This window comes from Mus caroli, unplaced genomic scaffold (assembly GCF_978045245.1).
Source record: "Mus caroli unplaced genomic scaffold, Mus_caroli_1 scaffold_11, whole genome shotgun sequence".
Taxonomy (NCBI): Eukaryota; Metazoa; Chordata; class Mammalia; order Rodentia; family Muridae; genus Mus; species Mus caroli.
In genome coordinates this window covers 18153026-18171266 of record NW_028227266.1, presented here as the reverse complement: position 1 = coordinate 18171266, position 18241 = coordinate 18153026, and the positions used below count along the sequence as shown (strand labels likewise).

General features: G+C 50.6%; 1 protein-coding gene across 8 annotated transcripts in view; it reads right to left on the bottom strand.

Annotated features, from left to right (window-relative positions):
* Positions 1 to 2082: 2082 nt before the first annotated feature.
* Positions 2083 to 18241, bottom strand: part of Pde4a (phosphodiesterase 4A) — a 61914-nt gene continuing 45755 nt past the window's right edge. For 6 of the 8 annotated variants that reach the window (XM_021171448.3, XM_085844459.1, XM_029481683.2 and 3 more), the window contains 9 exons: positions 15830 to 15923; positions 12869 to 13065; positions 10587 to 10685; positions 10331 to 10495; positions 9446 to 9545; positions 8770 to 8924; positions 8481 to 8603; positions 7596 to 7778; positions 2083 to 3025 (listed from right to left, as the gene is read on the bottom strand). In XM_021171448.3, coding sequence (XP_021027107.1) covers positions 2375 to 3025; positions 7596 to 7778; positions 8481 to 8603; positions 8770 to 8924; positions 9446 to 9545; positions 10331 to 10495; positions 10587 to 10685; positions 12869 to 13065; positions 15830 to 15923 — 1767 coding nt within the window. In that variant the 3' untranslated portion in view covers positions 2083 to 2374. Of the gene's footprint in view, positions 3026 to 7595; positions 7779 to 8480; positions 8604 to 8769; positions 8925 to 9445; positions 9546 to 10330; positions 10496 to 10586; positions 10686 to 12868; positions 13066 to 13155; positions 13612 to 15829; positions 15924 to 17305; positions 17709 to 18241 lie in introns of those variants that run through there. The other 2 variants (XM_029481685.2, XM_085844460.1) reach the window with 2 other exon arrangements.

The following is an 18241-nucleotide window of genomic DNA, read 5'->3' as shown; positions in this document are numbered from 1 at the left end:
CAGCACTACATGAACTCACGGTGCCCATCACCAGGCCTGGGGAGGTAGAGACAGGGGGATCATGCATTCAAGACTGTTCTGAACTAAAAACCTTGAACCAGGACAGAAAAAAAGAGGCCAGCTACCAGACTTCAAGTCACAGATCCTCCAGAGCGAGACCAGGTCTCAACATGAGTGAATAACAGCCAGGCATGGTGGCACACACCTGCAATTCCAGAGTTTGAGGCCAGCACAGCACAAGTTTGAGCTACACGGGACCCAGGTTTCAGAGAATACGGCAGGAAAGGTGCTTGCTGCTTGTGTGGACAGCCTGTGTCTGATTCACGGGATTCCCATGGAAAGTGAGAACTAAATCTCCCAAGCTCTTCTCCAATGTGTGCCCTGAGCCCCAAAATAAAAACTTTTAACACAAAGAAAAAATATATACCTTAAAAAAAAAAAATCCCAGGAAACAAATGAAGCCGTATCAGCCATCAGCCGGGAGCACTGGTGACAGCCTCGCTTTAATCAGGGACAAGACTGGAGGACTGATTGTCAATCGACAGACCAATTGATCAACTGTCAGTGTGGACAACACACCATAGGCAGCACACATGTACACCCACCCTGGCGGGAGGGTCCGACTGAGCCCAGGGGTCTGGTCAGTCCTCGTACCCTATCTTAGGCTCTTGGAGAAGGAAGAGAACAGGGAGCCACATCCAACCCTCATCCCTCCTCAGTTATGACACAACTTCCCACAAACCGACAGCATGTCCACCCTACATTCAGGGAATATGGTACAGCTTGTATGATACAGCAGAGAGGTGTCACTCTCCCGGAGAACCCCTCCTCGCCTTCCCAATGGGACGGGGTCAACTGGGAAAAGACAAGTTCACTGTCTCCTTTTGTCTCAGTAGAATAATTTATATATCAACCTTACAGTATGTACAAAACCCACACATGGAAAGGAGGGCGGCCCGTTCTCATCACCAGCTGGTCAGAAACTACTCTTGCTTAATACACAAATAAATCAAAACCCTGTAAGCATCAGGGGCTGGCGAGTGGGTTAGGGTTAGACAGGGATATCTGGGGAGACTGGAGTGGAGGCTACAGTACCGTGTACAGAGATGTAACAGGGCAGGCGAGGAATGATAGCCCCCACTGCCCTGCTGCAGACTGGTTCCATGTGGCAGGGGGAAATGGGCTCATTCCTTTTTAAAAGTCCCCTCACCCCCATGGCTTGGAGAAAATGGCCTTGCTCTATCTGTATTGCTTAGGGACTGCCTGTGGCTGGGGATGGGCTGGGGGTTGGGGGTCAGGCTCCGTAAGATGGGGAGAGGGCTGCCCAGGATGGGAGGGTGTGGTACCACCATTATTGCTTCCTCCTAGGGCAATGAGAGTTGGTGTAGGGGAGCGGAGTGACGGGGCTGGAGTGTGGTTGAGTGGATGCTGGCAAAGGAGTGTCTATGCTGGGAGAGAGGACCCAGGGAACAGGAGGGAGCCATGGAGACTTCATCTATGGCCACAGGAATCGTTAAGGCAGAAACAAGAGGAAGAAGCAGCTGGAAGGAGGATGTGTTTGTGCATATGGAACAGAGCCCCCTTCCTCCAACGGAGAGAATTCAAAGTGACCCAGAGTGGACCAGGAAGATGGCATCCAGAGAAGGGAATTGAGACTTGGAACCCCAGGCTGAGGCTGGTGGACGGGGTGAAACAAGAGTCCCTGGATCATAAAGCAACAGCCCGTCTGACCACCTCTTTCACCATGTGGCCAGAGTTGAACAAACAAAGATAGAAAACAGAAAGTGAGGAGAGGCATGGAAGACTTTGTGGTAGAGGACAGTGAGCCAGGGAGAGGCTGCTGTGGGCCAGCCTCTCCTGTGACAGCCTCTCCTGGTGGCTATTCCCAATTGGGTTGTAGACTCCCTCTGTACGGAGGGACTGACCAAAGGGCAGTGCCACACCTAGGCTTGAATCTCAAGGAGCAAGTCTCAAAAGAGGCAGGAGGATGGCGCCTTGGAACTGGGGTTGATAGGTGGGGTGATGAGGGAACGAGGTGGGCCCAGGGGCCGGTCGGGAGGGAGAGCATCTACAGCTGATGTGTTTCACTCTTTTTTTTTTTTTTTTGTTCTTTTTCTAAAAACGTTACAATTAAAATTCAAAAAAATAAAATCCCTTTTTTTGGGGGACTTCAGTTCCTGGCTCTCCATACCCCACTTCAACAAAAAGGCCCTGTGGGCAAGGGCAGGGGGGGGAAGGGTGAAAAAAAGAAAAGAGAAAAAACCCCACTTTTCTGTTTTCTTTTTTCTCAGGAGGGCCAGGAGTCATTGAGGTGGTCTGTGGTGAGTGGAGAGTGTGGGGAGGAGGGAGGAGCCAAGGGTGAAGGGAAAAGGGATCAGGCAGGGTCTCCACCTGACCCCCACCTGCCTGGAGCAGAGATGACGGCAGAATTGTCTCCTGATGTCCCCGAGCAGGCAGAACAAGCCCTCGTGGCAGCCAGATGGTCTCTTGGGGCCTCCACCTCTGCCGCCATGGAGGGGAGGCCCAGGAGGCCCGGGGCCTCCTCTGAGGGGGACAGGGTCCTCAAGTCAGGCAGAATAGGGGTTCCAGGGCTGAAGGAATGGCCCACAGCCTCCGAGGACTCCTCAAGAACGCCATGTGCTGAGGCTGTCTCCTGCTTCAAACTCTCTGCCACCTCCACCACGGCAGGGCTCTGGCCTTTGACCTTTGACTGTTCCATGGCTTGAGCTCTGGTATCATGTGGAGCCAGGAGGGTTTCCTCAGTGCAAGGCAATCCTGGAACCTCCAATGAATCCTCTTCGTCCTCTTCCTCCAAGGTGAGCTCAAATTGGAACTTGTCAGGCAGGGCCGGATCGCTGAGCCCTCCTGGCTCCTCTTCCAGGGTTGGGGAGGGACTCTGGCGGATGGCACTGTGATACCAATCCCGGTTGTCTTCCAGCGTGTCCAGGATGTCTTGGGCATCAGGGTGGACGAGATCGGCCCACGTCTCCCACAGTGGGTGAACAATATAGTCGATGAAGCCCACCTAGGAGAGAGAAATATGGTCTAAACAAGCGGTTTGGTGGAGCAAGCAAAAGGATCTACTCAATTAAAAACAATCTTCCAATGGCCGGGGTATACAGCTCAGTTGATTGGCAGGTAGCGCATTTGCCTAACATGTGGGAATCCCTGGGTTCCATGCAGAGATGTGTAAATTAGGCTGATGCAGGCCTATGATGCAAGCACTTGGGAAGTTGAGGCGAGAGGACTCGGATGCTCATTCTTGAGTTTGAGAGCAGCCTAGGGTACGTAAGATCTGAGAACCGCCCAGGGTACATAAGATCCTGTCACCAAAAAACAACCAAATAACCCACCCCTAACCCACCAGCTGAACAAACAAAGACCAAAAATAAAATCCAACAAATAGCCAGAAGGCAACAGCTCATGTTTTCAATTGCCGGACTCGGGAAGCAAAGGCGGAAAGACAGGCAGATCTCGGAGTTCAAGGTCAGTCTGGTCACAGAGTTCCAGGACAGCCAGGGCCACACAGAGAAACCCTTCTCTCAAAACCCAAAACCAACCAACCAACCAATCAACCAAGCGAGCAAGCAAACAAACTGGGCTAAGATGGCTGAGCTGTTGCAAAAACTGGCTATTCTACTAGGGGACACAGGTTCAATTCCCAACACGCACAGTGAAGCTCACATCTGCCTATAGATCCAGTGCTAGGCCACCTGACCCTTAGTCTGGCCTCCAGGAAAACATACATTCAAGCAAAAATCTCAAACACATAAAACTGTATAGTATAGTTAAAAACAAAACAAAACAAAACAAAACAGGGCTGTTGATGACTCAGCGGTTAAGAACACTGACTGCTCTTCCAGAGGACCTGAGTTCAATTCCCAGCAACCACATGGTGGCTCACAACCATCTGTAATGGGATCTGATGTCCTCTTCTGGTATGTCTGAAGACAGCTACAGTGTACTCATTTGCATAAAGTAAATAAATAAATCTTAAAAATAAGAATGCTTTCCCATAGTTAACTATTAAAAGGAAGAAAGAAAAAAAAACCTCACTGAACAAACAAGATGGCTGTTCTGACGATGTCTGAGGTTGAATTCTGGCCTTGGCCTATGTGTACACTTGTGGTGTAGACACACACACACACACACACACACTTCCACCTTCTAACCCACAAAACCCATTTGCTGCTTTAAACTTGACAAGTAGGACGAGAAAAACAAATGAGACAGGATGCTAACAGCAATTGCTAATTGCTGGTGCTGGAATGGCAGTGCGCGCCTTTAGCCCCACCACTTGGGAGGCAGAGGCAGAGGCAGGCGGATCTCTGAGTTCTACACCAGCCTGGTCTACAGAGAGTTCAAGGACAGCCAGGGCTACATGTAAAAACCCTGACATGAAAAACAAAAACAAGTGCTAGAGAGATGGCTCAGTGGTTAAGAGCACTGACTGCTCTTCCATAGGACCTGAGTTCAATTCCCAGCAACCACATGGTGGCTCACAACCATCTGTAAAGGGATCTGATGCCCTCTTCTGGTGTGTCTGGAGACAGCTACAGTATAATACACTCATATAAATAAAATACATCTTTAAAAACAAAAACAAAACCCCATCAACGGCTGGCATATGCACACTTTTACTCCCAGCAGGGGCTGGAAGGTCTCTGTGAGTTCAAGAGCAGCCTGGTCTACATAGTAAGTTCCAGGCTAGGCAGAGCTATAGCACAAGATCCTGTCTTAAAAACCAAAATAAAACAAAAAAACACGTGGGAAAGGTTGAGTGTGGTGTGCGGCCTGCAATCCTAGCACTGCCTAAGTAGACACTGGAGTCAGGAGTTCAAGGTCATCCTATAGAGTCTGAGGCCAGCTCTGACTACAAGAAGACACTATCCCAAAACAACAAGAAAACAGTACTGGATGGCGGTGCACACAGCAGGCAGGAGGCTGAGGCAGCAGGATTGCCACAAGTACAAGGTTAGCCTAATCTACAGTGAGCTCCTGTCCCAAAATCCAACCATCTAGCTAGCCCAGAACACTTGAAACAGTCCATCCTGGGCTGGGGAAGAGGGCTCAGCAGTTAGGAACACGAGTTCAGCTTCCAGAATCTACATGGTGGCTCACAACCACCTTCTTCTTTTTTTTTTCTTTTTTTTTGGCTTTTGAGACAGGGTTTCTCTGTGTAGCCCTGGCTGTCCTGGAACTCACTCCGTAGACCAGGCTGGCCTGGAACTCAGAAATCCACCTGTCAAGCCGGGCGTGGTGGCGCACGCCTTTAATCCCAGAACTCGGGAGGCAGAGGCAGGCGGATTTCTGAGTTCGAGGCCAGCCTGGTCTACAAAGTGAGTTCCAGGACAGCCAGGGCTATACAGAGAAACCCTGTCTCGAAAAACCAAAAAAAAAAAAAAAATGTCTCTGCCTCCTGAGTGCTAGGATTAAAGGCGTGCGCCACCACGCCGGGCTCACAACAGTCTTCTGTTACTCCAATTCTGATGCCCTCTTCTGGCCTCTGCAGGCACTAGACGTGCACACACACATGCAGGCACACACACACACACACCACACACACACAGAGGCAAAACACCCAAACACATTAAAAATAGTTCCATATATATCAACTGGTGTTTTTTTTATTTGAGACACTCTCATTGTATAGTCATGGCTGGCCCAGATCTCACTCTGCAGACCAGAATGGCCCTGTACTCCCAGAGATCTTACCTGCTGCTGCTTGTTTGTTTGTTTGGTTTTTCGAAACAGGGTTTCTCTGAGTAGCCCTGGTTGTCCTGGAACTTGCTCTGTTGACTAGGCTGGCCTCGAACTCACTGATCCACCTGTTTCTTCCTCACTAATGCTGGGATTAAAGGCATAAGCCACTATCATCCAGTTTATTTAATTTTAAGTGTATGAATGTTTGCCTTCGTGTGTGTGTGTGTGTGTGTGCGTGTGTTTGTGTGTATACCATGTTGATGCCTGACGTCCAAAGAGGACAGATGAAGGAGTTGGAGTCCTGCAACTAGAATTGCTACACATAGTTGTGAGTTCCCACGTGCGTGGTCCCAGGTACTCTGGAAGAACAACTATCTGTCCAGCCCTGTCCCAGTCTCCCAAGTACTGGGAGCTGAGACAGGCAGATCTCTGAGTTCTGGGACAGCCTGGTCTACACAGTAAACTCCTGGCTCGCTAGGGATACATGGTGAGTCCTAGCCTAAAAATTAAAAAACAAAAAACCCTAAAAACATTTTTATTAAATTTTGATTTATGGGGCTGGCGAGATGGCTCAGTGGTTAAGAGCGCCAACTGCTCTTCTGAAGGTCCCAAGTTCAAATCCCAGCAACCACATGGTGGCTCACAACCATCCATAACGAAATCTGATGCCCTCTTCTGGAGTGTCTGAAGACAGCTACAGTGTACTTACATATAATAAATAAATCTTTAAAAAAAATTTTTTTTTATTTATTTCGGGACCACACATGCTTTGGTATAGATGTGACTGTCTGACTGTCAGAGGACTCTTGTAGGATCATCTCTCTTTTCATGTGTCAAGGGCCTTGACCCACACACAGGATCCTGTGAAGATGTCCAAGCTTGCCCAAACATTTAGGCTAAAACATACCTGCTGCTTCGGTGAGAAGAGCAGGTAGCACTGCAGGTGTGTCACTTGCCCGGTGTAAACACAGGTCTATACTGATACTGTGAGGGCCAATGTTATGTTCTAAGTTTAAATGACTGTGCTTAACAAATCTATAAAACAAGAATGACTCTAATCTGAAAGCCTCACTTGTCCAAGGACAGCTGCCTTCCTCAGATGTTGGGAGCTGAGAATCATGTAACACAAGCCCCATGGTTTTACTTCTGTAAATGAGCTTGGTTGCCCAACCGCACAGGAGACACCCAATCACATGCGGGTGGGAGGGACAGAGGCTTGATGTTAATCAGGATGAATGCTTGCCCCAGTTTGGACAAAGGCAGGAAATGTGTAGCCGTATGGGTTTTGCCTTTATAAGCCTCTGACTAATGTAATTTGGTGCCACAGTCTGAGAATCACAGGTATGGACCCAGCCAGTCTTAAATAAAGCTTGCTTCAAATTTGGCTCAAAAATTGTGGCCTTATTTTTGCCCAGCAAGATTAACAATACAACTTATTAAAAAGATAAAGGGGAACTGGGGCTGTAGTTCAGTTAGCAGAGCATGCTTGCCTGGCATGCATGAGGCTTTGGGCTTCACTCCCAGCACTGTATAAACCTGTGTGGTGGGGCAGCCTGCGATCCAGTGCTAGAGAGGTAGGGCAGTAAGATCTGAGATTCAAATTTATCCTTGGCTATAGTAAGTTCAAGGTCCAGATGTAAAACAGAAAACTAAAACCATCCCCCTCCCAACACACAAAACATTGTTTTTAAAATGCCTGGTTTGCAGCAGACTGATGCCATGATAGGTGGACTAGCCAGAGATCTGTGAACATGACCTTGAAAAATGGGAGTGACCTGACTCCGATGATCCCGCTACCAAAGAGTCAGACACTGAAAACAAATGAGCTTGTCGTCCTGGAGAGGTGGGCCAAGCCACGCCTGTAAGCTGGCCCAGAGGCCCTGTCCCCATACCTGAGACTTCTCCACAGAGGCTGTGTGCTTGTCACACATGGGGCTAATCTCCATTCCGCGTTCCCGTTCTCGGTCACCCTGCTGGAAGAACTCAGCCATGATGCGATCCGTCCACTGTCGGTACAGCTCCAGGGGCTTGGTGGGATTGCTGAGGTCTGCACAGTGCACCATGTTCCTGAGGACCTGGTGAATACAGGGAGGGGCCTTCAGAGGCCAGGCAGAATGCCAGTCTGTGGGCCTCTGGCTGTCTTCTCTCTCTGTCTCGCTGTCTTTTTTATGAGACAAGGTCCCCTGTAGCCCAGGTTGGCCTTGAACTTGCTATGTAGCTGCAGATGACCTCAAACTCTGATCCTGTCCCCATCTTCTAAGTGCTGGGGACACAGGGATGCAACAGCACATGCAGATTTAGTTTCTAGTGGCTTTCTTTGGCTTTTTAAAAGGGGTTTCCAAATAGAGTCCCAGCTGGTTTTGGACTTGTGGTCATCCTCCAGTCTCTACTTTTGGAATGCTGGGATTAAGGGTGCTCACTAGGCCTAAGGCTTTCTTAACTCCATGTGCTTGTATGCCTGAATGTGTGTGTGTGCTCGCACACAAATGCATGTGTGTGTATGCGTGTCTGTGTATGTGTGTGCTGGGCAGGTGAATTGGAGTGAAGGAGAAAGCCGAGGCAAGAAGTGTGAGGGAAATGGAGAGAGGTGAGAGACAGCTGGGGCAAGATGGGTGTGTGGTGAGAGAAGCTGAGTGGGGTACGTCAGGGGAGAGGGTTGGAGAGAGACGGAAGAGGTTGAGAAAGAGACATGGGAATTGCCAGAGGAAGAAGGGGCATGTGTTGGAAAGGGAAGATGGGAGAGGCAGTCAGGAATGAGGAGAGGGCATCTGGGGCACCTGGATACGGTCACAGTAGTTGTCCAGCAAGAGAACTCCCGAGCTGGTCACTTTCTTCGTCTCCACCATAGTCTTCAGGTCAGCCAGGAGGGTCATGTGCTTGGACATGTCTGTGGCCAGCACCTGAAAGCAAGATACGTCAAGTCAGGGAAAAAAGCTTACCCACCCTCCCCCTGACATCCACTCTGTTACCTACCCTGGCCCTAGAATTATTTTCCTTTGCCAAACTGCAGGGTTCTTAAGGCCCGCCCCGCCACCAAGCCCCACCCACAGCGCTGGCCCCGCCCACCATGTCGATGACCATCTTGCGCAGGCTCTGCCGCTGGCGCTTGCTGAGGTTCTGGAAGATGTCGCAGTTCTCTTCTTGCAGCAGCTTGAATCCCACAGCCAGGTGGTGGTTCTCAAGCACAGACTCATCGTTGTACATCAACGCCAACTCCGAATCTGCAGAGTACCACGTGGTACCACTTGGGTACCAAGCCCCGCCCCGTGCGCGCCCAGTCTCCAATTGGCTTCATTTTCAGACTGACTAGTCCCAGCCCCCTCCTCTGCCACATCGGTGCTTCACCAAATAAACCAAGCATCAGGCGCCTAGACTGTTCCTCCTCTGGCTGACCTCACCCTTAGCCTAGCTGGCCCATCCCATCTCTGGCCCATCCCATCTTCACAAGTCCCGCCCTCATCTGGCTGGCTCCACCCCTAGCTCAGTTCTCAGGCAGGTTGTTTCCCATCAATATATTAAGCCCCAAAGCTAGCCTTGCCAGCTCCTCCCCTAGCCCAGGTGGTCTATTCTCTACAACACAGGCTCCACCTTCATCCTGACCAGCCAGTGTTCCAGCTAGACCAGCTCCATACTTTCATCCCAACGTGAGGGGCTATTCCCACCTCCATTCAACCAGATGTTGCTTCTAGGCCAAATGGCCACGCCCTGAGCCTGACAGTCTCCGCCCTGAAAAGCCACTCACTGGTGTTGATTAGGAACTGGTTGGAGACGCCAGGGTGGTCCACGTCGTGGATGGCAGCAGCGAAGAGAGCAGCAAGAATCTCCAGGTCTGTGAACACGGCCTGGGGGCAGGGAGAAGAAGTGAGAGAGAGGCAGAGTCTGACACAGAGGGGACACACAAAAGGGACAGCCCAGACAGAGATGAGGAAGATGGGATTCCAGAAAGAAGAGGAAGAGAAAGATAGAGGTAGTGTCTGGGCAGATGATGGCTGAACCAGTAAAGTGCTAGCTACACAAGCATGAAGACCCGAGCTTCAAACCCACACCCTACATTAAAAAGCCAGGCCTGTGGGCTGCTCTTGCAATTTCAGCTTTGAGAGAGGGCTGCATCCCTGGGGCCCCTGGCCAATATCCCCTACTCAGTGGTTGACCCTGTTTCAAAAATGAAGGTGTTAATAATCTCAGCATTCAGGAGGCAGAGGCAGGTGGATCTGTATGAGAGTTGTATACCAGCCTGGTCTGGGGATGTGTGGCAACAAGTGACATCCAGACTTGGAACAAGGTAAAGGGAAGGTAAGACACAAAGGAGTGTCCTCCGACCTCCACACATGCCCCATGCACCCCCTTACACACACACACACACACACACACACACACACAGGCTAGTAAAACAAAACAGACACTAGCAAGACCGCTCACAGGGTAAAGGAACTTGCCACTCAGGTAAAGATGGCCTGAGCCTGGTTCCTGGATTTACATAGTAAAAAGGCAGAAAAGACTCAGTTCCAAAAGTTGTTCTCTGACCTCCACACATAGGCAACAGCACCCCCCAAAACCAAGAGAAGATAGGATTAGAGAAATGGGCTAGAGGAGATGAAGGGACAGACGGGAGGAGGCGGGCACTCACATCCAGTGCGGGTGTGGCCAGCAGCACGTGTGTGGACTGTAGCACATCGGCTGCGTGCAGGCTGTTGTGGTAGGCCACGTCAGCGTGGTAGTGGTCCTCCAGCGTCAGCATATATGTCATCATGGTGTCCACGGGGATGTGGAATTTCTTCAGTAGGTCCCGCTCCTGGGAGCCAGAGCACAGCAGTGACTCCTGCTGACCCCCAATGCCCAGTCCCAGCCCCTTGGATCCCAGCCAGCTCCCTGTTCGACATCACCTGGAATATCGTATACATGATACAGCTGAGTGAACGGCCTCCGGCGTACTCCGACACACAAAAGATGTTCAGGCCCCATTTGCTCAAGTTCTCCAGTTCCTGGCAGTGACAGGGTAAGAGGTCAGGAGCTTGCATGGTCCAGGGACAGGAAAGCCACTTCCTAGGACTCTGGGCCTCATTACTGCTCACAAATTGCATAAAGTTCAAATGCATGGACTTTTTTTTTTTTTTCTCGAGACAGGGTTTCTCTATGTAGCCCTGGCTATCTTTGTAGACCAGGCTGGCCTGGAACCCAGAATCTGCCTGCCTCTGCCTCCCAAGTGCTGGGATTAAAGGCGTGTGCCACCAACGCCTGGCTTGCCTTAAACTTAAAAAAAAAAAAAAACAAAAAAATATATTTATTTTATGTATATGAGTGCTCTATTTGCATGTATGCCTGCATGACAGAAGAGGGTATCAGATCCATTGCAGATGGTCACAAACCACCATGTAGTTGCTGGGAATTGAACTGGAAGAATAGCCAGTGCTCTTAACCACTGAGCCATCTCTCCAGCACCGCCCCTCCCCCCACTGGGTTTCTTTTTGTAGTCCTGGCTGTCCTGGAAGTCAGCCATCTGCCTCTGCCTCCCTAGTGCTGAGATTAAAAGCATGGGCCAGATACATGGACTTTCAGACAGACAATTGTCTTTGTATGTGTGTGTGCCTGTGTGCAGGTATGCATATCCACAGAGATCAGAGGTTACCTTAAGATGTCTTCCTCAATCATTCTTCTTTTTAAAATTCTTTTTAAAAATTGAAAAAAAAAAAAAAAAGCAGTCGGGCGTGGTGGCACATGCCTTTAATCCCAGCACTTGGGAGGCAGAGGCAGGCGGATTTCTGAGTTCGAGGCCAGCCTGGTCTACAGAGTGAGTTCAAGAACAGGCAGGGCTATAAAGAGAAACTCTGTCTCAAAAAAAACAAAAAAACAAAAAGAAAAGAAAAAAACCATTTATGTGTATGTGTATCTCTGTGTATTACTTGTGTACTGGGCCAGAAGGTGTGCTCCATCCCTGGAGCTGAAATTGCCCACTGCTGTGAGCCCCTGGCCTCCCCTCCCCATCATGGATGGTGGGAGCTGAACTAGAAACCTTCGCAAGAGCAGCAAGCCCTCTTAGTGGCTGAGGCATCTCTGTAACTCCTTTTTTTCCCCCTCCCCAAATTTATTGTTCTCTCTCTCTCTCTTTTTATTTATTTACTTTTTTTTTGGTTTTTTGAGACAGGGTTTCTCTGTGTAGCCCTGGTTGTCCTGGAACTCACTCTGTAGACCAGACTGGCCTAGAACTCAGAAATCCACCTGCTTCTGCCTCCCAAGTGCTGGGATTAAAGGTGTGCGCCACGACACCCGGCCTGTGTAGCTCCTTTATGTTTGTGTGGATACAGGTGTGTGTGATCACGTGTGGAGGTCAGAGAACAACTTCTTTTCCTAGTATGTGGGTCCTGGGCATAGAATTCAGGTCATCGGGCTTGGTGACAAGTGCTTGCTGGCCCCAGTCTACTGACAGAGTTTCTCAGTGAACTAGGAGTTCACCAGTTTGGCCACACTGGCTGCACAGTGAGCCCCAGGATCATCCTGTCCTGTCCCTATTCATTCAACACTGGGGTAACTTGTGATGTGGGCAATGGGGCTCTGAACTCAGGTCGCACTTTAAACACTGAGCGCTCGCCCAGCACCGCCCAATCTTGTTCCGTGACACGGTCTCCTGTAGTCCACACTGGCCCTGAACTCACTCTGTAGTAGAGGATGACCACAAATGCCTGGTCCTCCTGCTTCTACCTCCCCAGTGCTAGGATCACAGGCCACCACACTGGGCTCATGCGGTGCTGGGAAGGGACTCTGGGACCATAAGCATGCCAGGCTTCTCTAATACCCATCAGCTCACAAGCTGGGAAGCAAGCCGGGCCGACCACCAGACCTCGGTCATACTGTAAGCTGCTCATAAGACCTCAGTTGTGTTGGGGTCGGAGGAGGACTGCTGGTCTCCTCAGAATCCATTACACACCACGTACTCAGTTTATAACACTGATGTGTACCAGGGCTGGCCACAAGTGTGTCAAAATGAGTGACTGTCTAAATCCAAGGTTCTGGTGGAGCAAGCTGGAGTCACTCTCTGACCCTTCCACCCCACAACATGTCAGACACTGCATCCTGGGAACCTGGGTTACATGAGCCCCAAAGCCCCTGCCCTTTGATGGATGCCTCCCAGACAAGGCTTCCCCTGTTGAGCCCCGCTCCCTACACCTACTTGTGCTAAGAGGTCCTCCTGATCTGTCTTGACTCCAAATCGTGGGACATTGATGTTCAAGCTTCCAGTGTGTACCAGCTTTTTCAGCCCTGTGATCTGAGACATGGGCTGGGCCTGCTGCACCGCTGCTGGTGGGGGCTGCTGGAAGGGTCTCTGTCGCGGCGTGGGCGATGGGATCTCCACTTCGTGCTGCTTGTCTGTCAAAGGTCAGGTAAGAAGCATGGGATGGCTTTCCAGGAGGCTCCCCCACATCCCTCAGCCTGTGGTGGTGTCCTGAGATGTCTCACTTGATATGAGGTCATCCTTCTGCAGGGAATGCTCTTCTCTGTTCTGAGGCTGGAAACCAGGACTCATGAAAGAAGTTTTCTGGGAGGTGGTGGGCAGGAGTGGGGGTCTTAGGGATGGTCCTGGACTGTGGAGTACCCTCAGACTGGTGCCCAGTTTGGGCCACAACATGGTATGAGACATGAGGATGTGGGATGAAGACCCCCAAGTGAGCTGCTGCTGCTGCTGACTCTGGAGAGCCAGGGGACCTTCTTGGCCAGGGAAGGTACCACTCTGATGGATGAGGGTAGTGGTGGGAGGGGACATCGTTGGTAGGTGAGAGGGAAGGGAGGTCTCTGGATCCATGACACCCCCACCCCTTGGCACCAGTCAGCCTGAAGAGCAGTCCCAGAGACTCTTTTCTTGAGCTTTCAAAGGCTTCTGAGAACCAGTGGGGCTGACCCCATTATGACCTTGGAGGACCTAATTTGCATGCAACCAACCCACTGGCTGCATCCTCAGAATTCTAAGACATACCACACCTTAGCTATTGGAGGGAGGCTTAAAACTCAGAATCTCCCGGTCTTGAAACATTTTTTGGCATGGTCTCATCATGTCATCCAGGCAGGCCTGGAACTTGAAATTTTCCTGCCTCAGCCTTTGACTGCTGGGATTTTGGAGGTATGCTCCACTACCTCACATGAAGTTTCTTTTTATCTTTATTTTTAAAAAGTTTCTTGGGGCTGGAGAGACATGGCTCAGGGGTTAGGAGCACCAACTGCTCTTCCAGAGGTCCTGAGTTCAATTCTCAGCAACCACATGGTGGCTCACAACCATCTGTAATGAGATTGGATGCCCTCTTCTGGGTTTCTCTGTGTAGCCCTGGCTGTCTTGGAACTCAAACTATAGACCAGGTTAGCCTTAAACTCAGAGATCTACCTGCCTCTGCCTCCTGAGTGCGAGATTAAAGGTGTGTGCCACCACACTTGGTCTTTTATTGGTTTGTTGTTGTTCTATTTTGTTTTGCTTTTCAAGACAGGGAATCACTATGACTGGCTAGAATTCTGAGTTCCACCTGTCATTGTCTCCTGGGGGTCATGATGAATGGCATGTGCCAACACACTGACTCTCTTTTATTAATTTTAAAATAGTATACCTGTGTGTGTGTGTGTGTGTGCGCGCGTGCGCAGAGGGCAACCTTGGGTACCAATCCACTAATTCCATGTTAGTTTTGCTTTTCTGTTTCTTAGACAGGGTCTGACTGCATATCCCTGGCTGGCCTGGAATTTGCTCTATAGAGGACGCTGGCCTCGCACACTCAGAGATCCCCCTCTTCTGCTCCTGACAATCAAGATTAAAGGCTGTGTGAGAGAAATTTTCGATTTATTTTGTCTTGAGACAGCACTGTGCAGCCCAGATTGTCCTTAAATTTACAATTCTCAGACTTAACATTCTGAGAACAGGACCGTGCCAACACACCCTGCTCGCTGCCCGTGTGTGTGTGTGTGTGTGTGTGTGTGTGTGTGTGTGTGTTAGTTTGAGACAGGATCTTTTTTAGCCAGATGACTTCTAACCAGCTCTGTAGAAATCTATGACCGTGAACTTCTTCCTCTGCTTCCCCGTAGTACTGGGACACCAGGGCTGCACCATCAGGGTGAGTTTATAGTGTGCTGGTAAAAGCTCAGGGCTTGTGCATGCTAAGCCAGTGCTCTACCCATTGGGCAACATTCCTGTGCACCGTTTGGAGTCTTTTCACAGTTTAAGAATTCTGTTTGAGGGGGCTGGTGAGATGGCTCAGCAGGTAAGAGCACTGACTGCTCTTCCAAAGGTCCTGAGTTCAAATCCCAGCATCCACATGGTGGCTCACAACCATCCGTAATGAGATCTGACGCCCTCTTCTGGTGTGTCTGAAGACAGCGACAGTGTACTTACATATGATAAATAAATAAATCTTAAAAAAAAAAAGAAAAAAGAAAAAGAATTCTGTTTGAGCCTGGTCCACATATCTAGTTCCAGGGAAGCCAGAACTACATAGCAAAAACTATCTTAATAAAAATAAATAAATAAATAATGAAAGATGAGGAGTGAGAATTCTACTTCAATTTCTGTGGAGCTTTTGATTTACCCTTCCCTTGGGTGTGTGCACATGCGCACCTGTGGCAGAGCTAAGCCTCCATTGCTGTTTCAGTTCTGCTCCCTTGGTTGCTTTTTTCATTTTCCTTTTTTTGAGACACATGTAGCCTAGCTGTCCTGGAGCTTGCTATGTAGACCATGCTAGTCTCAAATTTGCAGAGTTGCACCCGCCTCTGCTTCCCAGTGCCGGGATTAAAGGTGCTGGCCCCACTGCCAGCTCTACTTTGTTTGAGTATGTCTCACTGAACTCGGCCGGGGCTCATAGATTTGGCTACATTGCCTAGCTAATGTTCTCTTCTACTTGACTATAGATGTACTACATGCCACCTGGCCTTTTCTCTGAGTGCTGGGGATTCGAACTCAAGCCCTTACATTTATGAGGTCAGATCTTTCATGACAGAGAAATCTCCGTGGCTTGAGGTATTTATTAATTGGGCTCCATGGAAATTGGGTGGCTTCACAGTTTGAGAGGGGTCTCAGGAATGGGGAACTCTTGAACATGTGACCTTGACGCAGTCAGTCCTCCCCCCCCCCACACACACACACCTGCTGCCCTGCACTCACCTAGGAACGTGTTGGAAATGTACTCTGAGACCTGGTTTCCTGACCTGCTCATTTCCGACAGGTGTGTGAGTTCCCGGTTCAGCATCCTTTTAAACTGAGAAGGAGCCAAAAAAGAATGGGTGATAGGAACCATTGTGGGTACATATAGACATACATATATGAGAGCCCTTCCCAGCAAATTCCTGAGGGCCCACAATTTCTCTCCTCAGAGCCCCAATTAGAGTGCTTGAGGCGTGCATTTAGCTTTTCCTGTCCTGTTGGCTCTGGAGGAGGGTATTCCCAGTAAAGGGAAAGGACCCCCCCCAAAAGAGTACTGTAAGGAGCACCTGTGGAAGGGAGGGGCTCCCGTTGACCACAGAACCAATAGCACACCAGGAGACTCCGGTCGCCATGGTGATGGGAGTCTCCTTAGCAACTCCCCTTCCAACCAGCTGCTGAGCCCAGGAAAGGGGGGCAAGCCTGAGGCCCCTTAACCCTTGCCTTCCCAGAGCTACCCCAAGCCTGGCCTAGGTGTTGCCAAACATGACCTCAATTCCGGGGTGCAGGTGGGAGGGGAAGGGTGAGGGTCTGTTCACCAAGCCCAGCCCCATCTGCAAGGTTTAATAGCATCCAAGCTCTGGGAGAGGAGGAGAGGGTTTGGCTAGACACCAGAACGGAGTGAGCCTAGGAAATTATATCCCATCACCTGGGGGAGGGGGTCCCATCAAACTCCCCTCTCCTCCATTCTCAGAGAGGTAGATCACATACAGATGGGTGGAATATGTCCCCGAGTGGGTTTGGGGGGTCCCCTCCTGGTCCCCCATGTCCTTTCACACAGGCATCTTCTGTGACATTGGGCTTGGAGCAGAAAGGGCATTTGCTCCCCACCCCCAGCACCCCATAGCAGGAACACACTCTTGTATGGGCAAGGTAGGGGCAGCAGATGGAGGGGGTGAGCCACACCGAAGATTGGGGTGTCCCTTTCTTCTATACTACCCAGAGACCCTGGACACAGACACACAGACACACTGACAACTGCACATACTCCCAATTGCCTTCAGTCTATCTAGTGCCACAAAGCTCAGATGCTCAGACCAGCCAAAGGTACACACCCCAATACGTCAGTCATTGACATTTGGGGGTCACATACCCTCAGATACATCAAGTAGCACTGCATTTAACAAATACACCCCAACACACAACAGCTGGTCCACTTCAGTACCAGGCAGGACACCCAGCCATTGCAGACACATGCACGTCCAGATACAGGCCAGTCACACCCAGTCAGAAAGACACCTTCCCTAGTGAGACTCACAAACACACACTCACACACAGACACTGCCATCCACACCCAACCCTGGGGTCACACAGAGGCCACAAAGCATGTTATATGGCCCAGCCACACATGAACACAGCTGAAGACAAGTGCCTATCCCATAAGATCAGAGGTCCCTAATGGATGGTGTCACCCCCACCCCTGACCCTGCACCCCCCTACCTGGTCCCACCAGCCCACCAGCCAGGGCTTGGAGCAGGTCTCGCAGAAGAAGTCAACCAGAGGCATGATGAAAGCTTATCTCTGGGCTGGCACACAGAGAAAGTAGGTTTGGCCCAGTCCCTGGGTCAGTGGTTCCTGGGGACCGGGGGCAATGGAGGGGAGCAGCTGGGGAGGAGGGGACAAGGTCCAAGGGGAGCCGCGGAGGGGCCTGGGCCAGCCCAGCAGGACTGGGGGCCCCCTTCCCCTCCGCGCTCCCAGCAGCAGCCCTGGTTACATCGTCTGCCAACCCCTGGTCCTGATGAGTCCCTCTGCAGCAGAGGTGGGAGGCAGTGGGGGACCTGTGCCCATGGGGACAGGCAGGGTAAGTGCCCTGGGAATCAAACTGTGCTGAGGAGGAGGAGGCTTGGGGCTCCGTGTGTGCACCCTTCTGTGTGCGCGCGCTCACTGCGGTACTGGAGGCTGCACTTGAAGTCAGGTGGTGCTGGGGGTGGGGGGGCGTTAAAGGGGCATCAGAGCCCATGGGCTTCAGCAGGACTCAGAGAAGGATGCTGTGGGGAGGCAAGGAGGCCTTTGAACCTCGATGAGGACACATCTCATCTAGAGACATGGCCAGATAGAAACATACTCCACACCACACACATGCCTTAAGACACACTGTCCTCAAACCCAGACAATGAATGCAGTCAGACACCAAATGCTCTCTCACACACACACACACACACACACACACACACACACACACGGAAAGCCACAGCTTCAAGGCTACAATACAGCCCTAGCTGTACATTTAACCACAGCATACAAAAGTCCTCAGTCCCACCCCTTTCAAGAGTCCACAGGCAGACACAGACTGAGGAAGCAGCGCCTAGGTTCTGACACTTAGAGGTTCAAATCAACACACATTCTCTCTCTCTCTCTCTCTCTCTCTCTCTCTCT